Here is a 16,828-nt window from a genome sequence, read left to right as displayed (position 1 = left end):
AGTGAAAACAGCATCCCAAGTCCCAACAGCAATTCCTAAAAGAAGTTTATTAAAAAAAAAAAAATACCTGTAAAATAAGTACATATCCTCCAAGGTGACTAATTTTAAAAAGACAGTATTGGCTTTGATGTAAACTACTAGTGAATATGTTAGAAAAATCTCACTGTAACCAAGTGAAATGAATGCCAGTATAGTTTGCAGAGATTCAAAGAAAATATAAGAAAACCTACTGTTACCATTAAAAAGAATCATATATTAAATATACTCACACAATAGCTCTTCAGTCTGATAAAATCTACAGTCATAGGAATGGATCTATCACTATTTCTATTCAGTGCTTTGATGTAATCCAGCAGGTCAGCAAAGAATTTATAGCCCCCCTTGAGCACACAGAGGGCTACAATGTGATGGCCTCCCATCTCCTTCATCACATCTCGAGCAAGACGTTCAGTCCTACAGAAATAAAATCGGGAATTTAATAGAAAGTTTCATACATTAAACTTTATAACAAACACCTCTTAGTCACTAAACTTCCACACCAGCCTGGAAATTAGCCAGGCATGGTAGTATGTACTTGCAGTCCCAGCTACTCGAGAGGTGAGGTGGGAAAATCACTTTATTGCAGGATGTTGAGGCTGGAGTGAACTGTGATTGTGCCACTGCATTCTAGCCTGGACAACAAAGCAAGACCTTGTCTCAAAAAAATGCATTAAAAATTTTTAAAAATCTTCCAAGTAACACATCCTTTGCCCCCATGTTTCATAAGGTAAAAAATTTGACACCTTCAAAAAAACCAAGCATACCACTATCATAATTTTTTTTTAATGCAAATAAAAACAAGATATCATTTTCACCCATTAGACTGGCAGGTTCTGATTAAATGAAATTTCTTGGATAATATACAATATTAAAAGAGACTGTAGAAACCGGGCCAGTGGCTCACGCCTATAATCCCAGCACTTTGGGAGGCTGAGGTGGGCCAGATCACTTGAACCCAGGAGTTCAAGACCAGCCTGGGTAACAAGGCGAACCCTATTTCTACAAAATAAAAATAGTAGCTGGCAGTGGTGGCGCACACCTATAGTCCCAGCTACTCAGGAGGCTGAGGTGGGAGGATCGCTTGAACCCAGGAGGTTGGGACTGCAGTGAGCTGTGATCATTCTGCTACACTCCAGCCTGGGCAACAGAGACCTTGTCTTTAAAAAAAAAAAAAAAAAAGGCCGGGCGCGGTGGCTCAAGCCTGTAATCCCAGCACTTTGGGAGGCCGAGACGGGCGGATCACGAGGTCAGGAGTTCGAGACCATCCTGGCTAACACGGTGAAACCCCGTCTCTACTAAAAAATACAAAAAACTAGCCGGGCGAGGTGGCGGGCGCCTGTAGTCCCGGCTACTCGGGAGGCTGAGGCAGGAGAATGGCATAAAAACCCGGGAGGCAGAGCTTGCAGTGAGCTGAGATCCGGCCACTGCACTCCAGCCTGGGCGACACAGCGAGACTCCGTCTCAAAAAAAAAAAAAAAAAAAAAAAAAAAGAGACAAATTGTGAGGAAAAAGGAACTCTCATATAACATCAGGAGTATAAAATGATTCAGTTTCTTAGAGGATAATTTGGCAATACCGAAATATTCAATAAACTCTTTCCCCCTGACCAGAATTTCTACTTGAATAAAGCTGAACAAATACCAAACATGTAAAAGAATGTTTCTTCTAGTACAGTTTGTAAGAACAAGATAGTGTCTATCAATAGTGAACTGGTTAAATCAGTTATGGTATCTCCATAAGATGGAATGCTATGCAACCTTTAAAATATATTAGATAGCTCTAGATGCACTGATATTAAAAGTGTCCAATAACATTTAAAACTATACTCATATGTTAAAATATAAATATATATATGCATAGTTAGAATATTTTGTAACACAAATATTTTGATATTATAATTTTAAAATAAAAACACAGAATAGCCAGACATACAAGGCAAGCATTCAATACCAGGTAAGGTTTTTCACTGTAATTGACTTAACGGAAAATTTTCAAGCTAGATGTGCATAATAATAAAAATCTGACTTTGCCTTCATGTGATTCAGCCCCAGCCCATTATCCTGTTTAGAACTGAGAAATGCAAGACTCTGGCTAGAGTTCCTTCTTCCATCTCCCTTCAATGTTTACTTTGTTCTGGTCCCTACAGAGTCCCACTATACCACAACTGATACTAAGTAATTAGTAAGGCCCTCCTCTCTTTTTTTAATAAAGAATATTTTAACAATAGAAAGCATCTATTATTTAATAAGTTGGCCTAGTTTATGTTCAAATAGCAAGTACTCAGTTGCTGACATTTGAAATTAACATAAGAAAAAGTAAAAAACCTCATTTTAAGATCTTACTTACCTGTCCATAATTAGTCCATGAGGAATAAACACCCTTTCCAAATCCTCAGCATAATGATTAGGTATGCAGAATAAATCAAGGTCATAACCTGGTTCATCATCACTAATCTGAAAAAGAAATATAGCTGTTTCAATGACAGCATTATGGGATACAAACATTTGATTGGATTTAGATGTTAAAAAATAACCTTAGTCTATCAGAGAAATTTGAGTATAAGATGATATTAGTAACTGTTAACTTTGTAGGTATTATAATGAATTATATAAGAAAACAACAGGCCAGGCGCGTTGGTTCACACCTGTAATCCCAGCACTTTGGGAGGCTGAGGCAGGCAGACTGCCTGAGCTCAGAAGTTCGAGACCAGCCTTGGCAACATGGCAAAATCCCATCTTTACTAAAAATACAAAAAACTTAGCCGGGTGTGGTGACACATGCCTGTAGTACCAGCTACTTGGGAGGCTGAGGCAGGAGAATCACTTGAACCTGGGAGATGAAGGTTGCAGTGAGCCAAGAATAATGCACCACTTCACTCCAGCCTGGGAAACAGAGCAAGACTCTGTCTCAAAAACAAACAAACAAACAAACAAAAAACAGGCCGGGCACAGTGGCTCAGGTCTGTAATCCCAGCACTTTGGGAGGCCGAGGCGGGCAGATCACCTGAGGTCAGGAGTTTGAGACCAGCCTGGCCAACATGGTGAACACCCCCGTCTCTACTAAAAATACAAAAATTAGCCGGGCATGGTGGCAGGCGCCTGTAATCTCAGCTACTTGGGAGGCTGAGGCAGGAGAATCGCTTGTACCCGGGAGGCAGAGGTTGCAGTGAGCTGAGATCACGCCATTGCACTCCAGCCTGGGGGACAAGAGTGAGATTTCGTCTCAAAAAAAAAAAAAAAAAAAAAAAAAGAAAAAATCAAAAACCCACCACTTAACCATATGTCTTAGTCATCTTAGTCAAGAATATAGAAGTCAAGTGATATGATACGGAATTTCCTTTAGGTCACAAAGAGAAAAAGAAAAATTTTAAAGAGCTAAGACAAATGCAGCAAAATCTTAATATTTAATAATATTCTAAACATGGGTGATGATATATCAGTATTCATTACACTATTCTCTCCACTTTTGAGTATGTTTGAAAATTTATTAAAACAAATTTTAACACACTGCAGTCTAACAAGATAAAATATCACACAGAACAGGAAAAACTGGCATGGTGTGGTGGCTCACACTTGTAATCCCAGTGCTTTGGGTGGCTGAGACAGGAGAGTTGCTTGAGGCCAGGAGTTCGAGACCAACATGGGGAATGTAGCAAGACTCCATTCCTACAAAAAACTTTTTAAAAATTTGCCAGGCATGGTGGTGCACACCTGTAGTCCCAGCTACTCGGGAGGCTGAAGCAGAAGGAATCACTTGAGCCCAGGAGTTTGAGAATGCAGTGAGCTATGATCACACCACTGCACTCCAGCATGGGCAACAAAGACCCTATCTCAAAAAACAAAACAAAACAAAACAAGAAAAACTGCTGGCTGATGCAGTGGCTCATGCCTGTAATCCCAGGATTTTGGGAGACCCAGGTAGGTGGATCATCTGAGGTCAGGAGTTAGAGACCAGCCTGGCCAACATGGTGAAACCCCATCTCTACTAAAAATACAAAAACTAGTCAGGCATGTGGCACGTGCCTGGGGAGGCTGAAGCAGGAGGATCACTTGAGCCCAGGAGGTGGAGGTTGCAGTGAGCTGAGATCACACCACTGCACTCCAGCCTGGGTGACATAGCAATACCCTACCTGGAAAAAGAAAAGAAAAACTGCTGTCCCCCCTACCCCAATCCCAAATCCAAACAGCCTCTCTCATCTCACAGTAGGGGGGGAAAATCACCCAAAAAAGCTAAGTGATCATTTGAAAACCCAAACTCTTAGAAGTCTAAGATTGTTACAGTCAACTAATGAAGTGCCATCATAAAAGATACTCTAATATTGTTTAAGTAGAACCACATATTGGTTGTCTTCGTATGTCTAGCCCCTGGCATACAAAATATTTAGTAACACTGATATGGTACCTGTGATGTGAAAATGTACTATGATTACAGCTTTATAAATACTATATATGTACCTATATACAGAAAAAAATACAACAAAATCATAAAAGCAATTATCTTTGAAAGAGGAGTTATAGCAATTTTATTTACTTCTTTATTACTTTGCTATATATTCTAAATTTTCTTCAATGAATATATACTACTTTTTAAAAAAAAATCAATGGTCTTTCTTATAAATTATCTTTGGCAGCATGTATTTTTATATATAGATATAAAATGTATGGGAAATTAACGGATACATTAAATTAAAGCAAAATATACAAACAAAAAATCAGAATACAAAGATAAAAAGATTGGGAAGGGAGGGAGGGAAAAAAGAGGAAGGGTGGGTAGGTATAGAGAAATATACCAAATAATGGTAAGAAGTGGGGTCTTGACACTTTCTACACTTTTTAAAAATTCTTTAATTAAAAAAATCTTTTTTTTTTTTTTTTTAGAGACGAAGTCTCCCTATGTTGCCCAGGCTGGTCTCGAATTCCTGGGATCAAGCGATCCTCCTGCCCCAGCCTCCCAAGGTGCTTGGATTACAGGTGTGAGCCACCACGCCTGGTCACTTTCTACACTTTAATATTTGTTTTTTTTTTTTCATTTTCAATGTCATTTTTATTAATTTATAATGCCCATTCACCATTATATTCAAAGTCTATTTGAAGAAATAAACCAGAACGAATGAAATACTCTAGCTCATGTGATATTCAATACTAAATTACCTTTCAAATCACATTCAAGAAGCTGATGATATAAGCTTTGGCAATTTCCAAGAAATACTGGTCAAACCATAATTAAATCTCAACATACCAGTTAGTACCCACTGAGCATCTCCTTTTACAACCTAAGCATTGTATTAGGTGCTTAAGTACAAGCAGCTTGACTTTTAATACATTTAAAAATACATATTTAAGACTTAAAATCTTATTTATGGAATTCAGTTATATTTTGAGGTTTCCAGTGCTGAGAAATCTGAGGTTTGTGTTGTCTTTCAGTCCCCAAAGCTCAGTTCTGAGTTCTCAGACTTTGGTGGAACTTCATGTATTGCCAGGTTGGCTCATAATACCTGTGGGACAACTTCAGCCCCTGTGCACATGGCCAGGAGGCTGGCTTCAAACATTTTTAGGTAGGTGGACCAGGACATGCCCCTGGTCATGGCCAGGTGGGGGCGTAGTGCTACACAGCGGGCAGAAGTCAATATTGATTTGTTTTTAAACAAGCATGTACTACTCTCATAAGCAGAAAAAATTTCTATTCTTGGGGGAAAAGATTATGCCAGATCCTCTAGGATTAAATGCTGATGCATCTGCTAAACCTTCACATTATATCAGAACATATTTACTATAGAAAGGATGAAAATGGGACATTTGTGTGTCACCTATATGAACATTCCAAAAATATTTTACAACAAGTAAGTATTTTATAAATTTTATGAACTGGCCGGGCGCGGTGGCTCACGCCTGTAATCCCAGCACTTTGGGAGGCCGAGGTGGGCGGATCATGAGGTCAGGAGATCAAGACCATCTTGGCCAACACAGTGAAACCCCATCTCTACTAAAAATACAAAAAATTAGCCAGGCGTGGTGGCAGGCGCCTGTAGTCCCAGCTACTTGGGAGGTTGAGGCAGGAGAATGGCATGAACCTGGGAGGCGGAGCTTGCAGTGAGCCGAGATCGCGCCACTGCACTCCAGCCTGGGCGACAGAGCGAGACTCTGTCTCAAAAAATAATAAAATAAAATAAAATAAAATAATTTTATGAACTGAAATTTAGTTCAAGTTTTGGGAAAACAACACACTTTGCTAGATATTATAAAAATGATACAATATGTATTCATTTCAGGCTCATCAGAATATATCTGTTATCACTTGACAAGAATGAAAATGCACCATTTTGTAGTGCTTTAAAATCAGAAAGATCCAGAGTACTAAAAATGACTTCTTCCTTGAAGCTTACTCACCAACTTCCTCCCAGTTACTCACTGCTTCTGCCACAAGCACAAACTAGGACCCAGCCAGAACTCCTTGAAATATACACTTGTAACGACTACGGCATCTATCAAAATGGTTCAGTGCCTGGCTACAGGTTCTGCAGATGGACTAAGAATTTCAAAAGTCTTGTTTGTTTCAAATGAAGCCAATGTGAATTCTGCCCAGAGTTCATCCCAGATATGCAGTCTACGAATACAGACAGATCAGCAGAGATGTATTCTAAAATAGGAATTCTATCTCTGTCAATATAACAAATTGATTTCCAATCAAAACAGATTTACATACCACATTTATGTCAATAAGTTGTTTTGTTTGTTTTATTGCAACCTGGATTTTTTTTTTGAAAGATTTATTTATGGTTTACTTTAAGCATAAAAAAATTGCCAATACAACTTTCCCAAAAGGCATAAACAAAAATTCATAAAACTTGCATCACTTGAGATACTTTAGGTATGAATTCACAACTTCATATATATATATATTTGGGTATATTGAGGGGGTTCTAATTTAAGAAATGCATAATTGGCTATAGACAGACAGTTGTCAGAACTTGGCAATGGGTACATGCAGGTTCATTATACTATGTCTACTTGTAGCTGTTCAAAACGTATCATAATACAAGGCTGGGAGAGGTGGCTCATGCCTGTAATCCCAGCATTTTGGGAGGCTAAGGCAGGAGGATTGCTTGAGGTCAGGAGTTCCAGACCAGTCTGGGCAACATAGCAAGACCCTGTCTCTAAAAAGAAAAAAAAAAAAATTTTACAAAATAAAAACAAAATGTATCATCAGACGAAATTAAATAAGAGGCAATTCATTAAAATGACAACTTTTCCCAGCTTGACATTTAACAAAAAGTCTAAGTCCTCTTAATTCATATTTAATGATCAAATATCAAATACTAAATCTTTTTTTTTTTTTTGAGACAGAGTCGCGCTCTGTCGCCCAGGCTAGAGTGCAGTGGCGCGATCTTGGCTCACTGCAATCTCCGCCTCCTGGGTTCACGCCATTCTCCTGCCTCAGCCTCCTGAGTAGTTGGGACTACAGGTGCTCGCCACCACGCCTGGCTACTTTTTTTGTATTTTTTTAGTAAAGACGGGGTTTCACCATGTTAACCAGGATGGTCTCAATCTCCTGACCTCATAATCCACCCGCCTCGGCCTCCCAAAGTGCTGGGATTACAGGTGTAAGCCACCGCGCCTGGCCATCAAATACCAATTCTTAAATGGTAAGGACCCACTATTCAGAACCTATATCCTTATCACCAACATGCAAATATTTATTGAATACTTAGTATGTCATGCATAAAGAGAAAGTTAGATAAATTTGATACAGCTACCCTCATAGAACTTACAGTGTAGTAGATGGCATGACATGTACATGAGTAACTGAACAGTGTTAAACTGCTATTATAAAAAAAGACAGCTGAGTGCTGTGGCTCATGCCTGTAATCCCAGCACTTTGGGAGGCCGAGGCGAGTTGATTGCTTGAGGTCAAAAGTTCGAGACCAGCCTGGCCAACATGGTAAAACCCCGTCTCTACCAAAAATACAAAAAAAAAAAAATTAGCCAGGCATGGTGGCGCAGGCCTGTAATCCCAGCTACTAGGGACGCTGAGACAGGAGAATTGCTTGAATCCAGCAGGCAGAAGCTGCAGTGAGCCGAGATCACACCACTACACTTCAGCCTGAGTGACAGAGCGAGATGCTGTCTTAAAAAAAGAAAAAAAGATACAGGTAAAGTGTTATGGTAGTTTAAGAGAGAACTCAAACTCTGACTCAGAAGCCTCACTTGCATGTGGACCACTGATATGAAATAATATAAATAGGTATAATAAACAGGAACTTCAGTTTTAATCGTCCCAAACACCAAAACTTCCTATTAAACAGGTCCAATAAACTCACTCTCTATAAGAGCTAGACATAAATCTACTTGGTGGCCTATAATCTTATTAGCCCTTACTTGTCCCATCTGATATTAATTAACCCCATCTAATATGGATTAGTTAACAATGCAGTGGCTGCTTTGACAGGAACAGTTGGAAAGAGTTGGGGATTGCAACATACTCAATTATACAAAAATGCATTCAGCATCTACCTTGATTAAGGCACTGTGCAACAGAATTTGCAGGAGGGCACAAGGATGATTATAAATTTACAACCCTTGAAGAGCTTATAGCTGGGCATGGTGGCTTGTGCCTGTAAATCCCAGCACTTTGGGAGGCTAAGGCAGGTGGATCACCTGAGACCAGAAGTTCGAGACCAGGCTGGCCAACATGGCGAAACTCTGTCTCTACAAAAAATACAAAAATTAGCTGGGTGTGGTGGCACGCGTCTATAGTCCCAGTTACTTGGGAGGCTGAGGCAGGAGAATCGCTTAAACCTGGGAGGTGGAGGTTGCAGTGAGCCGAGATTGTGCCACTGCACTCCACTCCAGCCTAGGGGACAGAGCGAGACTCCATCTCAAAAAAAAAAAAAAGAGCTTATAATCTAGTGGTAAAGGCATATATACATAGAACTAACTGTATAGCATAATAAAGCTCATCATCTGTACCAAAATCTAATTCGACAAGCCCACAAACTTGTGATTTACCAAACACAGTTATATATACACAAAAAGTAAACCTAGAACCCAAAGTTACGCAGCACCAATGATTCTCTCCATAAGCAATATCAAGTTTAAAGCAGTGATTACATTCTACTGCCTAGATTGTAAACTGAGTAAAGGAGACCAGCACCTCTCTGCCACTGAACTAGCACAGCCTTCTAAACCAACAAGGCAACGGCAGTGCCCAACTTTCTGTATGAATATAAGTCACATCTCTTTTTTATTTGTGACTTGGTGTTGCATGTGGTCATTATCAACACTTTCTGAAAGAACTATTACCTGTTCAGGCTGCCATAACAAAATACCATAGACTGAGTGACTTAACAGAAACTTATTTCTCACAGTTTTGGAGGCTGGGAAGTCCAAAATTAAGGTACCTGCAAGGTAAGTTTCAATCTGAGGCCTCTTCTTTGGCTTGTAGGTCTTCCAACTGTGTGCTCACACCACCTCTTCTAGTAAGCTCTCTGGTGCCTCTTCTTCTTTTTTTTTTTTTTTTTTTGAGACAGAGTCTCGCTCTGTCACCCAGGCTGGAGTGCAGTAGCACAATCTAGGCTCATTGCAACCTCCACCTCCCAGGTTCAAGTGATTCTCGTGCCTCACCCTCCTGAGTACCTTGGATTACAGAAGCCCGCTACCACACCCAGCTAATTTTTATATTTTTAGTAGAGACAGGGTTTCACTATGTTGGCCAGGCTGGTCTCAAACTCATGACCTCGTGATCCACCCACCTTGGCCTCCCAAAGTGCTGGGATTACATGTGTGAGCCACCACGCCCAGTCTGGTGTCTTTTCTTATAAGGGCATTAACCCAATCAGACCTGGGCCTGACCCTCCTGACTTCTAACTGTAATTACCTTCCAAAGGCCCCATCTCCAAATACCATCACACTGGGGGATTAGGACTTCAAAAAAGGTATGGGGGGTGGGGGAGGACATAAATGCTCAGTCCATAACAAGCACCCAACATAAAAACGGCTAGAACAGATCGCAAAAAAAGGTCCTGTATGGCTTTGGGGAAGGGCTCAACCCCAAAATATTTGAGAGCTCTGGAGGGGCCTAGAAGTGGTAAGCGAATGAAAATGTGGTTACTCTCCAGATCTGCCTTTCTCAATTATGGCCATTTCTGGCTGAACTAGAAATCAAAGGACAGGTTATTAATTACTAGCTCTAAGTTGCTTACCATTTGCCGAGACAGTTCAGAAATCTGACTGCATCTCCTCAGAGATCTGGAACACAGTTCTCAAATTCTAACTTACTTGTGATATACTTGTGAATGATAAAAATCGCTACAGGTACTTTTATTAATATGAAAGAGTATTGAGAAATTACCTTTCATTCTAACTTTTGTCTAGAATGAAAATCAATAGTTTTGCTATAATCAATTACTGAAATAATTTTACTTTCCAGTAAAACTAGCATTACAAATTTTTTTTAATTTTTAAAACTTCGTAATTTTTTGCCAGACTGACCCATGTAAGCATACAAATTCTTAATAATTATGCATGTCACATCTATAATAATGGCCTTCACGTAAACATTTGTGTGGTTTACACATAAAATTTCTAATTACAAAGCTATATTATCTAAAACTACAGTAAGCAAAAAAATTAATCCAAGCTAAGACAATACTTGCAATATCAATTCATCATCTGTGACAAGGATTGCTTACGTCTCTTTGTGGTTAAAAAGAAAAAAAAAAAAAGACATGTTGGCCGGATGTGGTGGCTCACACCTGTAATCCCAGCACTTTGGGAGGCTGAGGTGGGCAGATCACTCCTGGCCTGCCCAACATGGCGAAACCCTGTCTTTACTAAAAATACAAAAATTAGCTGGGCGTGGTGGTGGGCGCCTTTAATTCCAGCTACTCAGGACGCTGAGGCAGGAGAACTGCTAGAACCCGGGAGGCAGAGATTGCAGTGAGCTGAGATTGCACCACTGCACTACAGTCTGCAACAAAAGTGAAACTCCACCTCCAAAAAAAAAAAAGACAATGTTCGTGGGTCCAAACAAAAGTTAATGGAAGTGAGTCTAAAAACGAGCTATGTGGGCTGGGCGCAGTGGCTCACATCTGTAATCCCAGCACTTTGGGAGGCCAAAGCAGGCAGATGACGAGGTCAGGAGATGGAGACCATCCTGGCCAATACGGTGAAACCCCGTCTCTACAAAAATTAGCTGGGCGTGGTGGCACATGCCTGTAATTCCGACTACTTGGGAGGCTGAGGCAGGAGAATCACTTGAACCAGGGAGTCGGTGACTGGAGTGAGCCAACTGTACTCCTGCCTGGCGACAGAGCGAGACTCCGTCTCAAAAAAAAAAAAAAAAAAAAAAAGATAAAAATGAGCTATGTGAATTAAAAGAGGTACAATAATAGATAAACCACATTTTATTTTATTCCTAGTAATCAATAACATTTCCAAACTCGTGGAATGGGCAGAAATTGCTAGTTGGCATATTTTTACCTTTTATATTCAGATACATGAAAATTCTAAAAAAAAAAAAACCCCTCAAAGCAGATGATCTGCCATCTCCTTGGATAATTTGTGTTAACTCAGGATAACAAAAAACCAAAATTATGAGTTGCTGATGCAATATGCCTAAATGTAAAAACAATTTAAGCTAATAGTAGATTCATCTTCCAATTTCATATCAGTCTTACAAATAAACTACATATATAACTTGCTTGCCTTCCCTTCTGAGGGATAAAGCTGTTATAAGAATTAAAATCAGCATTATTGACTACTCAACCAAGAGAGGGAAAAATTATTACCCATTCTAGGGACATGGGCTCATAACTACTATATGTGTAAGGACATGAATTTACTCAATATTATAATTTTTCCTTTTATTAGTGTGTACAGTAGAAGAATAGACATGCTCACTCTGGACAAAAAAAAAATTATACTTATCAGTTATCAGAAGCACAATGCTGAAGACAGTAGTTCCCTAACAATCTGAAGTATGTTATCGAATCAGAAGTAAATTATCTCAGTAGTAGTGAATTATTGTAAATGTTAGTAATTTGGCAGCCACTGGGCAGGAAAATAAGAATTGAGGCTCAATATTGATATTACTGGTGGTGATGGACACATAAATTTTATCAAATCTACACAATATAAAATTACAGAAAGGTAGAAGAATATACTAGTACATCTTCAACATATCTTCACTACAGGGGAGTAAAATGACATGGACTAGTTACTATCTAATGAACTGCAGAAAACTAAAACAAAACTCCAAGGCACCTCTTCTCTGCTGATCTGGTTGGTCCTTTTCCTACCTTTTGCAATACCCAGATATAAACATTGGATAGAAAACAAAGTAGACCTGTAGTATGCAGGTCACAGTGCTAAATTCACAGAAAGAAACCTCTGAACTGAACTGCTCTATTTCTTGGTGGTCACAAAGAATAATTCTGGTTTACACCTACAGACTGATGCCAATCTACACCCTATTGATAACACTGTGGCCAAGGACAAAAAAAAAAGTGCTCCGTTTTACCAATTCTGTAAAAAATTATTGGCAGGGTAAGCTCGGCTAGGGCGGAATTACATTTCTAGGACTACCATCCCTGAAATTTAGAAGATATTATATCCACATAAAGTATATTTTACATTAATTTGCAAAAATCTAGAAGCTTTTTCTTAGCTCAAGTGTGTCCAAGTTTACCCTGGCAGTTTAAAATGATAGTTACAAGCAGCATGGGTTGTATCAGACACATTTGAGGGCCAATTTCATGTAAGTGATATTGGGCAAGTTACTTCATCTATCTGTGCCTCCAAGGTCATACTAGTGTTTATTTACCTAAAGGGTACCTGTTATGTAACTTTAGGGTGTTTACATTAGATAATGCCTGCAAAATATTCACTTCAACGCCTAAAACATAGTTAAGTATTCAATAAATATCTACTATTGTCATCACTAACTTAAAAGTTTAGAGATTGTAAGAGCAGAATCTGGGGTGAGACAAACTGAGGTTCAAATCCTAGTATTGTTAGGTAATCTTGGGCAAGTTACTTAACCTCTCTGATTTGCATAATTAAAAAAATTAGTTAATATACATAATAGGGCTTAGAAGAGTATCTAGCACATAACACCATTTAAGCATTTGTTATTGCTAACATGCGAACAATTTAAGGGAAGGAAATTTTTTAAAAAGGAAGAGGGATTTGCAAACTAAAAACAATGAGTATCTTATGTTCAAAGAAAACTAACAAACAGCCAGCTCTAGCAATAATTAAATTCACTGTATACTGGGGCAGGCATCACACCCCAAAGCTAAAAGCATCTACCTAGGCCAGGCATGGTGGCTCATGCCTGTAATCCCAGCACTTTGGGAAGCAGAGGCAGGCAGATAGCTTGAAATCAGGAGTTTGAGACCAGCCTGGACAACATGGCAAAACACCATCTCTACAAAAAATACAAATATTAGGCCGGGCGCGGTGGCTCACACCTGTAATCCCAGCACTTTGGGAGGCCGAGGCAGGTGGATCACCTGAGATTAGGAGTTCGAGACTAGCCTGGCCAACATGGTGAAACCTCGTCTCTATTAAAAATGCAAAAAATTAGCCAGTCATGGTGGCGGGCACCTGTAATCCCAGCTACTCAGGAGGATGAGGCAGGAGAATCGCTTGAACCCGGGAGGCAGAGGTTGCAGTGAGCTGAGATCAAGCCACTGCACTCCAGCCTGGGCAACAAGAGCAAAACTCCATCTCAAAAAAATAAAAATAAATAAATAAATAAATAAAATAAAATACAAATATTAACCAGGGATGGTGGTGCACACCTGTAGTCCCAGCTTCTCGGGAGGCTGAAGTGGGAGAATCCCCTGAGCCTGGGGAGAATCACCTGAGCCCGGGAAGTCGAGGCTACAGTGAGCAGTGATTGCGCCACTGCACTCCATCCTGGGTGACAGAGTGAGACCCTGTCTCAAAAAAAAGGAAATTGGCAGAATTAAGTAAGTTGATGTTTAGAGACGAAAAATCAACATTTTTTCCTCAGCAACTGAATAAAAACAACAGCCACTACCATTTTTTTGAGTACCTATTATTAGCCTAGTTTTTAACTGGTATTACTCCAGAGAGAGCTAGGTTCGAGTCAGGCTCCTTCTCTTAATAACTATATGACCTACAGTATGTCTGTTAGCCTGAGGCTTCAAAGGTTCCTCATCTGTAAAATGGTAATAATCATACCATTGCTACAGGACTGTTTTGAAGACTAATTAGGACTACGTATGTAAACATGATGATGGCTATTATTACTATTCCCAGCCAGGGACCATGCAAGGGTTGTTTATTCACATAGACTGTCTTATAATCCTCTCAATAACTCCAGGAGGTAACCAGCACCTCAGATATACATCAAATGACTTAAGCCCAGAGAGGTGAAGTAAGTTGCCCACAGCCACACAACTAGTAAATAGCCCAAACAAGCTGGATTCCCAGTCAGACTCCGTTAATAGCACTGCTCTTTACCTTAAGTCATTACAATGCCTAATATGAAATAGAATCGCTTCTTAGGGCTCAAGTGGTTAATCATTTAATGTATTCATTCAACATACCATCATCGAGGACCTCTTACAAGCCAAGTACTAGAGTTACAGCGGTGATTCCTGCCCTTAAAAAGTTTTAGTAGGAGAAACAATCAACAGGTAACCAGGTCATTGCCAAAACAACAAAAATAATCGTAATAAAGCAGGTTAAAGCATTTAACTGGCAGGGGTTTTGACTAGCAAGCATGATCAGAACGGTTGGGGAGGGAGGCCAGCAGCTTGGCCGGTTCAGCAAACAAGAATAAACCAGTGAGGGTGGAGTCAAGATACCAGAGGCTGATTACGGTTAAGAATGTTCTTGAAGGTAAGGACCAGATTCTCATTTTCTATATCCTGGGGCAATGGTCTGCCTGGAATCCGGATTCTAGTACACGTGAATTTCGGCTTGAAATGACCTAATGCCTTTTCCCTAGTTCCTTCGTGTGTCACATACGCATGGTTACCGCTACCAGAGCTGTAGTGGGGCTTCAATGAGGCCATGCGCATCTCCATAAAAATGAACTAGTGCGTGCAAAACTAAAGGCAAAGCCCGGTCCCCACACGCCCTCCCAGGTGGTCGCTTTCCGTGCCGAGGCCCCTCCAGAGGCGCCCCCGAGAACCTCACTATCGCACCCCAAACTTCCAGGGAAGGGCCTCTCCCGAGAAATCCCCCACGCCCCCACCCCGCGCCATCATTCCCGAATGTGCCCTCGGCCCCTCCCCGCAGCACGCTCGCAGGCGGCAAATGTCAACCAAAACGCCATTTCCACCTTCTCTTCCCACACGCAGCCCTCTTTTCCCAGGGCTCCCCTGAGGAGGGACCCACCCCAAACCCCGCCATTCCGTCCTCCCTACCGCCCTCGCGTGACGTGAAGCCGAACCCGGGAAACTGTGGCCGCCCCCGCCTCCGTGGTTCCCTGGGCCCGGCCGCCCGAGCCCGCACTGCGGACCCCACGCCTCAGGGCCCGGCCGCCACCTGCCGCGTGGGCCTGAACCGGCCAGGGCCGGCGGGCCGAGCTGCTCACCACGACGCCAGGGCTGCGGGTCGCCATAACGGAGCCGGCCGGCGCGCGGGCTGACTGCTCAGGAGGAGGAAGCCGGTGGCAGAGCAGAGGAGGTGCAGGCGCAGCTAGAGGCGGCGCCGCGCGGGAAAGCCTAGAGGTTCGCCCGAGGGCTCGTCGCAGCCGCTTGAAGCTGAGGAGAAGCAGGCCCCGCCCTCTCCCCGCCCAGCCCAGCCCCGCAGGCCCCGCCCCCGGCCCCGCCGGCCCCGCCCACGCGCCTACGCCAGCGCCTACCAGTTTGTAGGCTCCCTAGGTAGCCGTGGGAATTTTCTCCCAGAAGAAGCGGAGGCTCCCCCAGCGAAGCCCCTTTCCCTCCCCACTCAGTCTCCTATTCAGAAGGCTCCCAGATTCCCAAACCTACCGCCGTCCGCGTTGCTTCATGGCGGCCATAAACCGGGCGCCGGCTTTTCGGGTTCCAGTCACCGCGTGACTCCTTGGACCAGACGTCCCATTCCCAAGACCTTGCACTACCTGTGGCTTCCATTTTCCTGACTCTTGGTCCAGTGCTTCCCCAAACTCTTAACTGGTTGTAACAGTTGAGACCTAGAGCCCTAGTCACCCATATCAGGGTACACATCTGAGAGGACACTTAACTGCTCTGTAGCTTTGTACAAATCTGACTCTGAGCCTCTATTTTTGCCTCACTAAAATGAGTATATTGGCCGGGCACGGTGGCTCACGCCTGTAATCCCAGCACTTTGGGAGGCCAAGGCAGGTGGATCACCTGAGGTCAGGAGTACGAGACCAGCCTGGCCAACATGGCGAAACCCCATCTCTACTAAAAATACAAAAATTAGCTGGGCGAGGAGGCGGGCGCCTGTAATCCCAGCTACTCGGGCGGCTGAGGCAGGAGAATCACTTGAACCCGGTAGGCGGAGGTCACAGTGAGCCGAGATCGCACCACTGCACTTCAGCCTTCGTGACAGAATGAGACTGCGTCTCAAAAATAAACAAAAATAAAAATAAATTTAAAATAAATAAAAATTAAAAATAAAATGAGCATATTAACAATACATAAACAGGATCATTTTATTAGAGGAATATAGGTATGCGTGTGTGTATGTATATGTATGCACTTAGGACAGTACACAGTCAGCAAATTGGAACTACTGCTACTACTACTGATCTTTATTTTTGCCTACACAATTTCCTATATTGAATCTGAAAACAAAAATATGTTCCC

General features: G+C 41.7%; 1 protein-coding gene across 1 annotated transcript in view; it reads right to left on the bottom strand.

The window, feature by feature from the left end:
- Positions 1-15,790, bottom strand: part of HPRT1 (hypoxanthine phosphoribosyltransferase 1) — a 42,013-nt gene extending 26,223 nt beyond the window's left edge. The window contains exons 1-3 of the mRNA XM_028842547.2: positions 15,610-15,790; positions 2,386-2,492; positions 270-453 (exon numbers count right to left, since the gene is read on the bottom strand). Of these exons, the coding sequence (XP_028698380.1) occupies positions 270-453; positions 2,386-2,492; positions 15,610-15,636 (318 nt within the window). The 5' untranslated portion in view covers positions 15,637-15,790. The remainder of the gene's footprint in view (positions 1-269; positions 454-2,385; positions 2,493-15,609) is intronic.
- Between the last annotated feature and the right edge of the window lie 1,038 nt (positions 15,791-16,828).

Source organism: Macaca mulatta, chromosome X (genome assembly GCF_049350105.2).
Source record: "Macaca mulatta isolate MMU2019108-1 chromosome X, T2T-MMU8v2.0, whole genome shotgun sequence".
NCBI lineage: Eukaryota > Metazoa > Chordata > Mammalia > Primates > Cercopithecidae > Macaca > Macaca mulatta.
The sequence above is the reverse complement of the archived record's forward strand: the minus strand, read 5'-3'. Positions and strand labels throughout refer to the sequence as shown.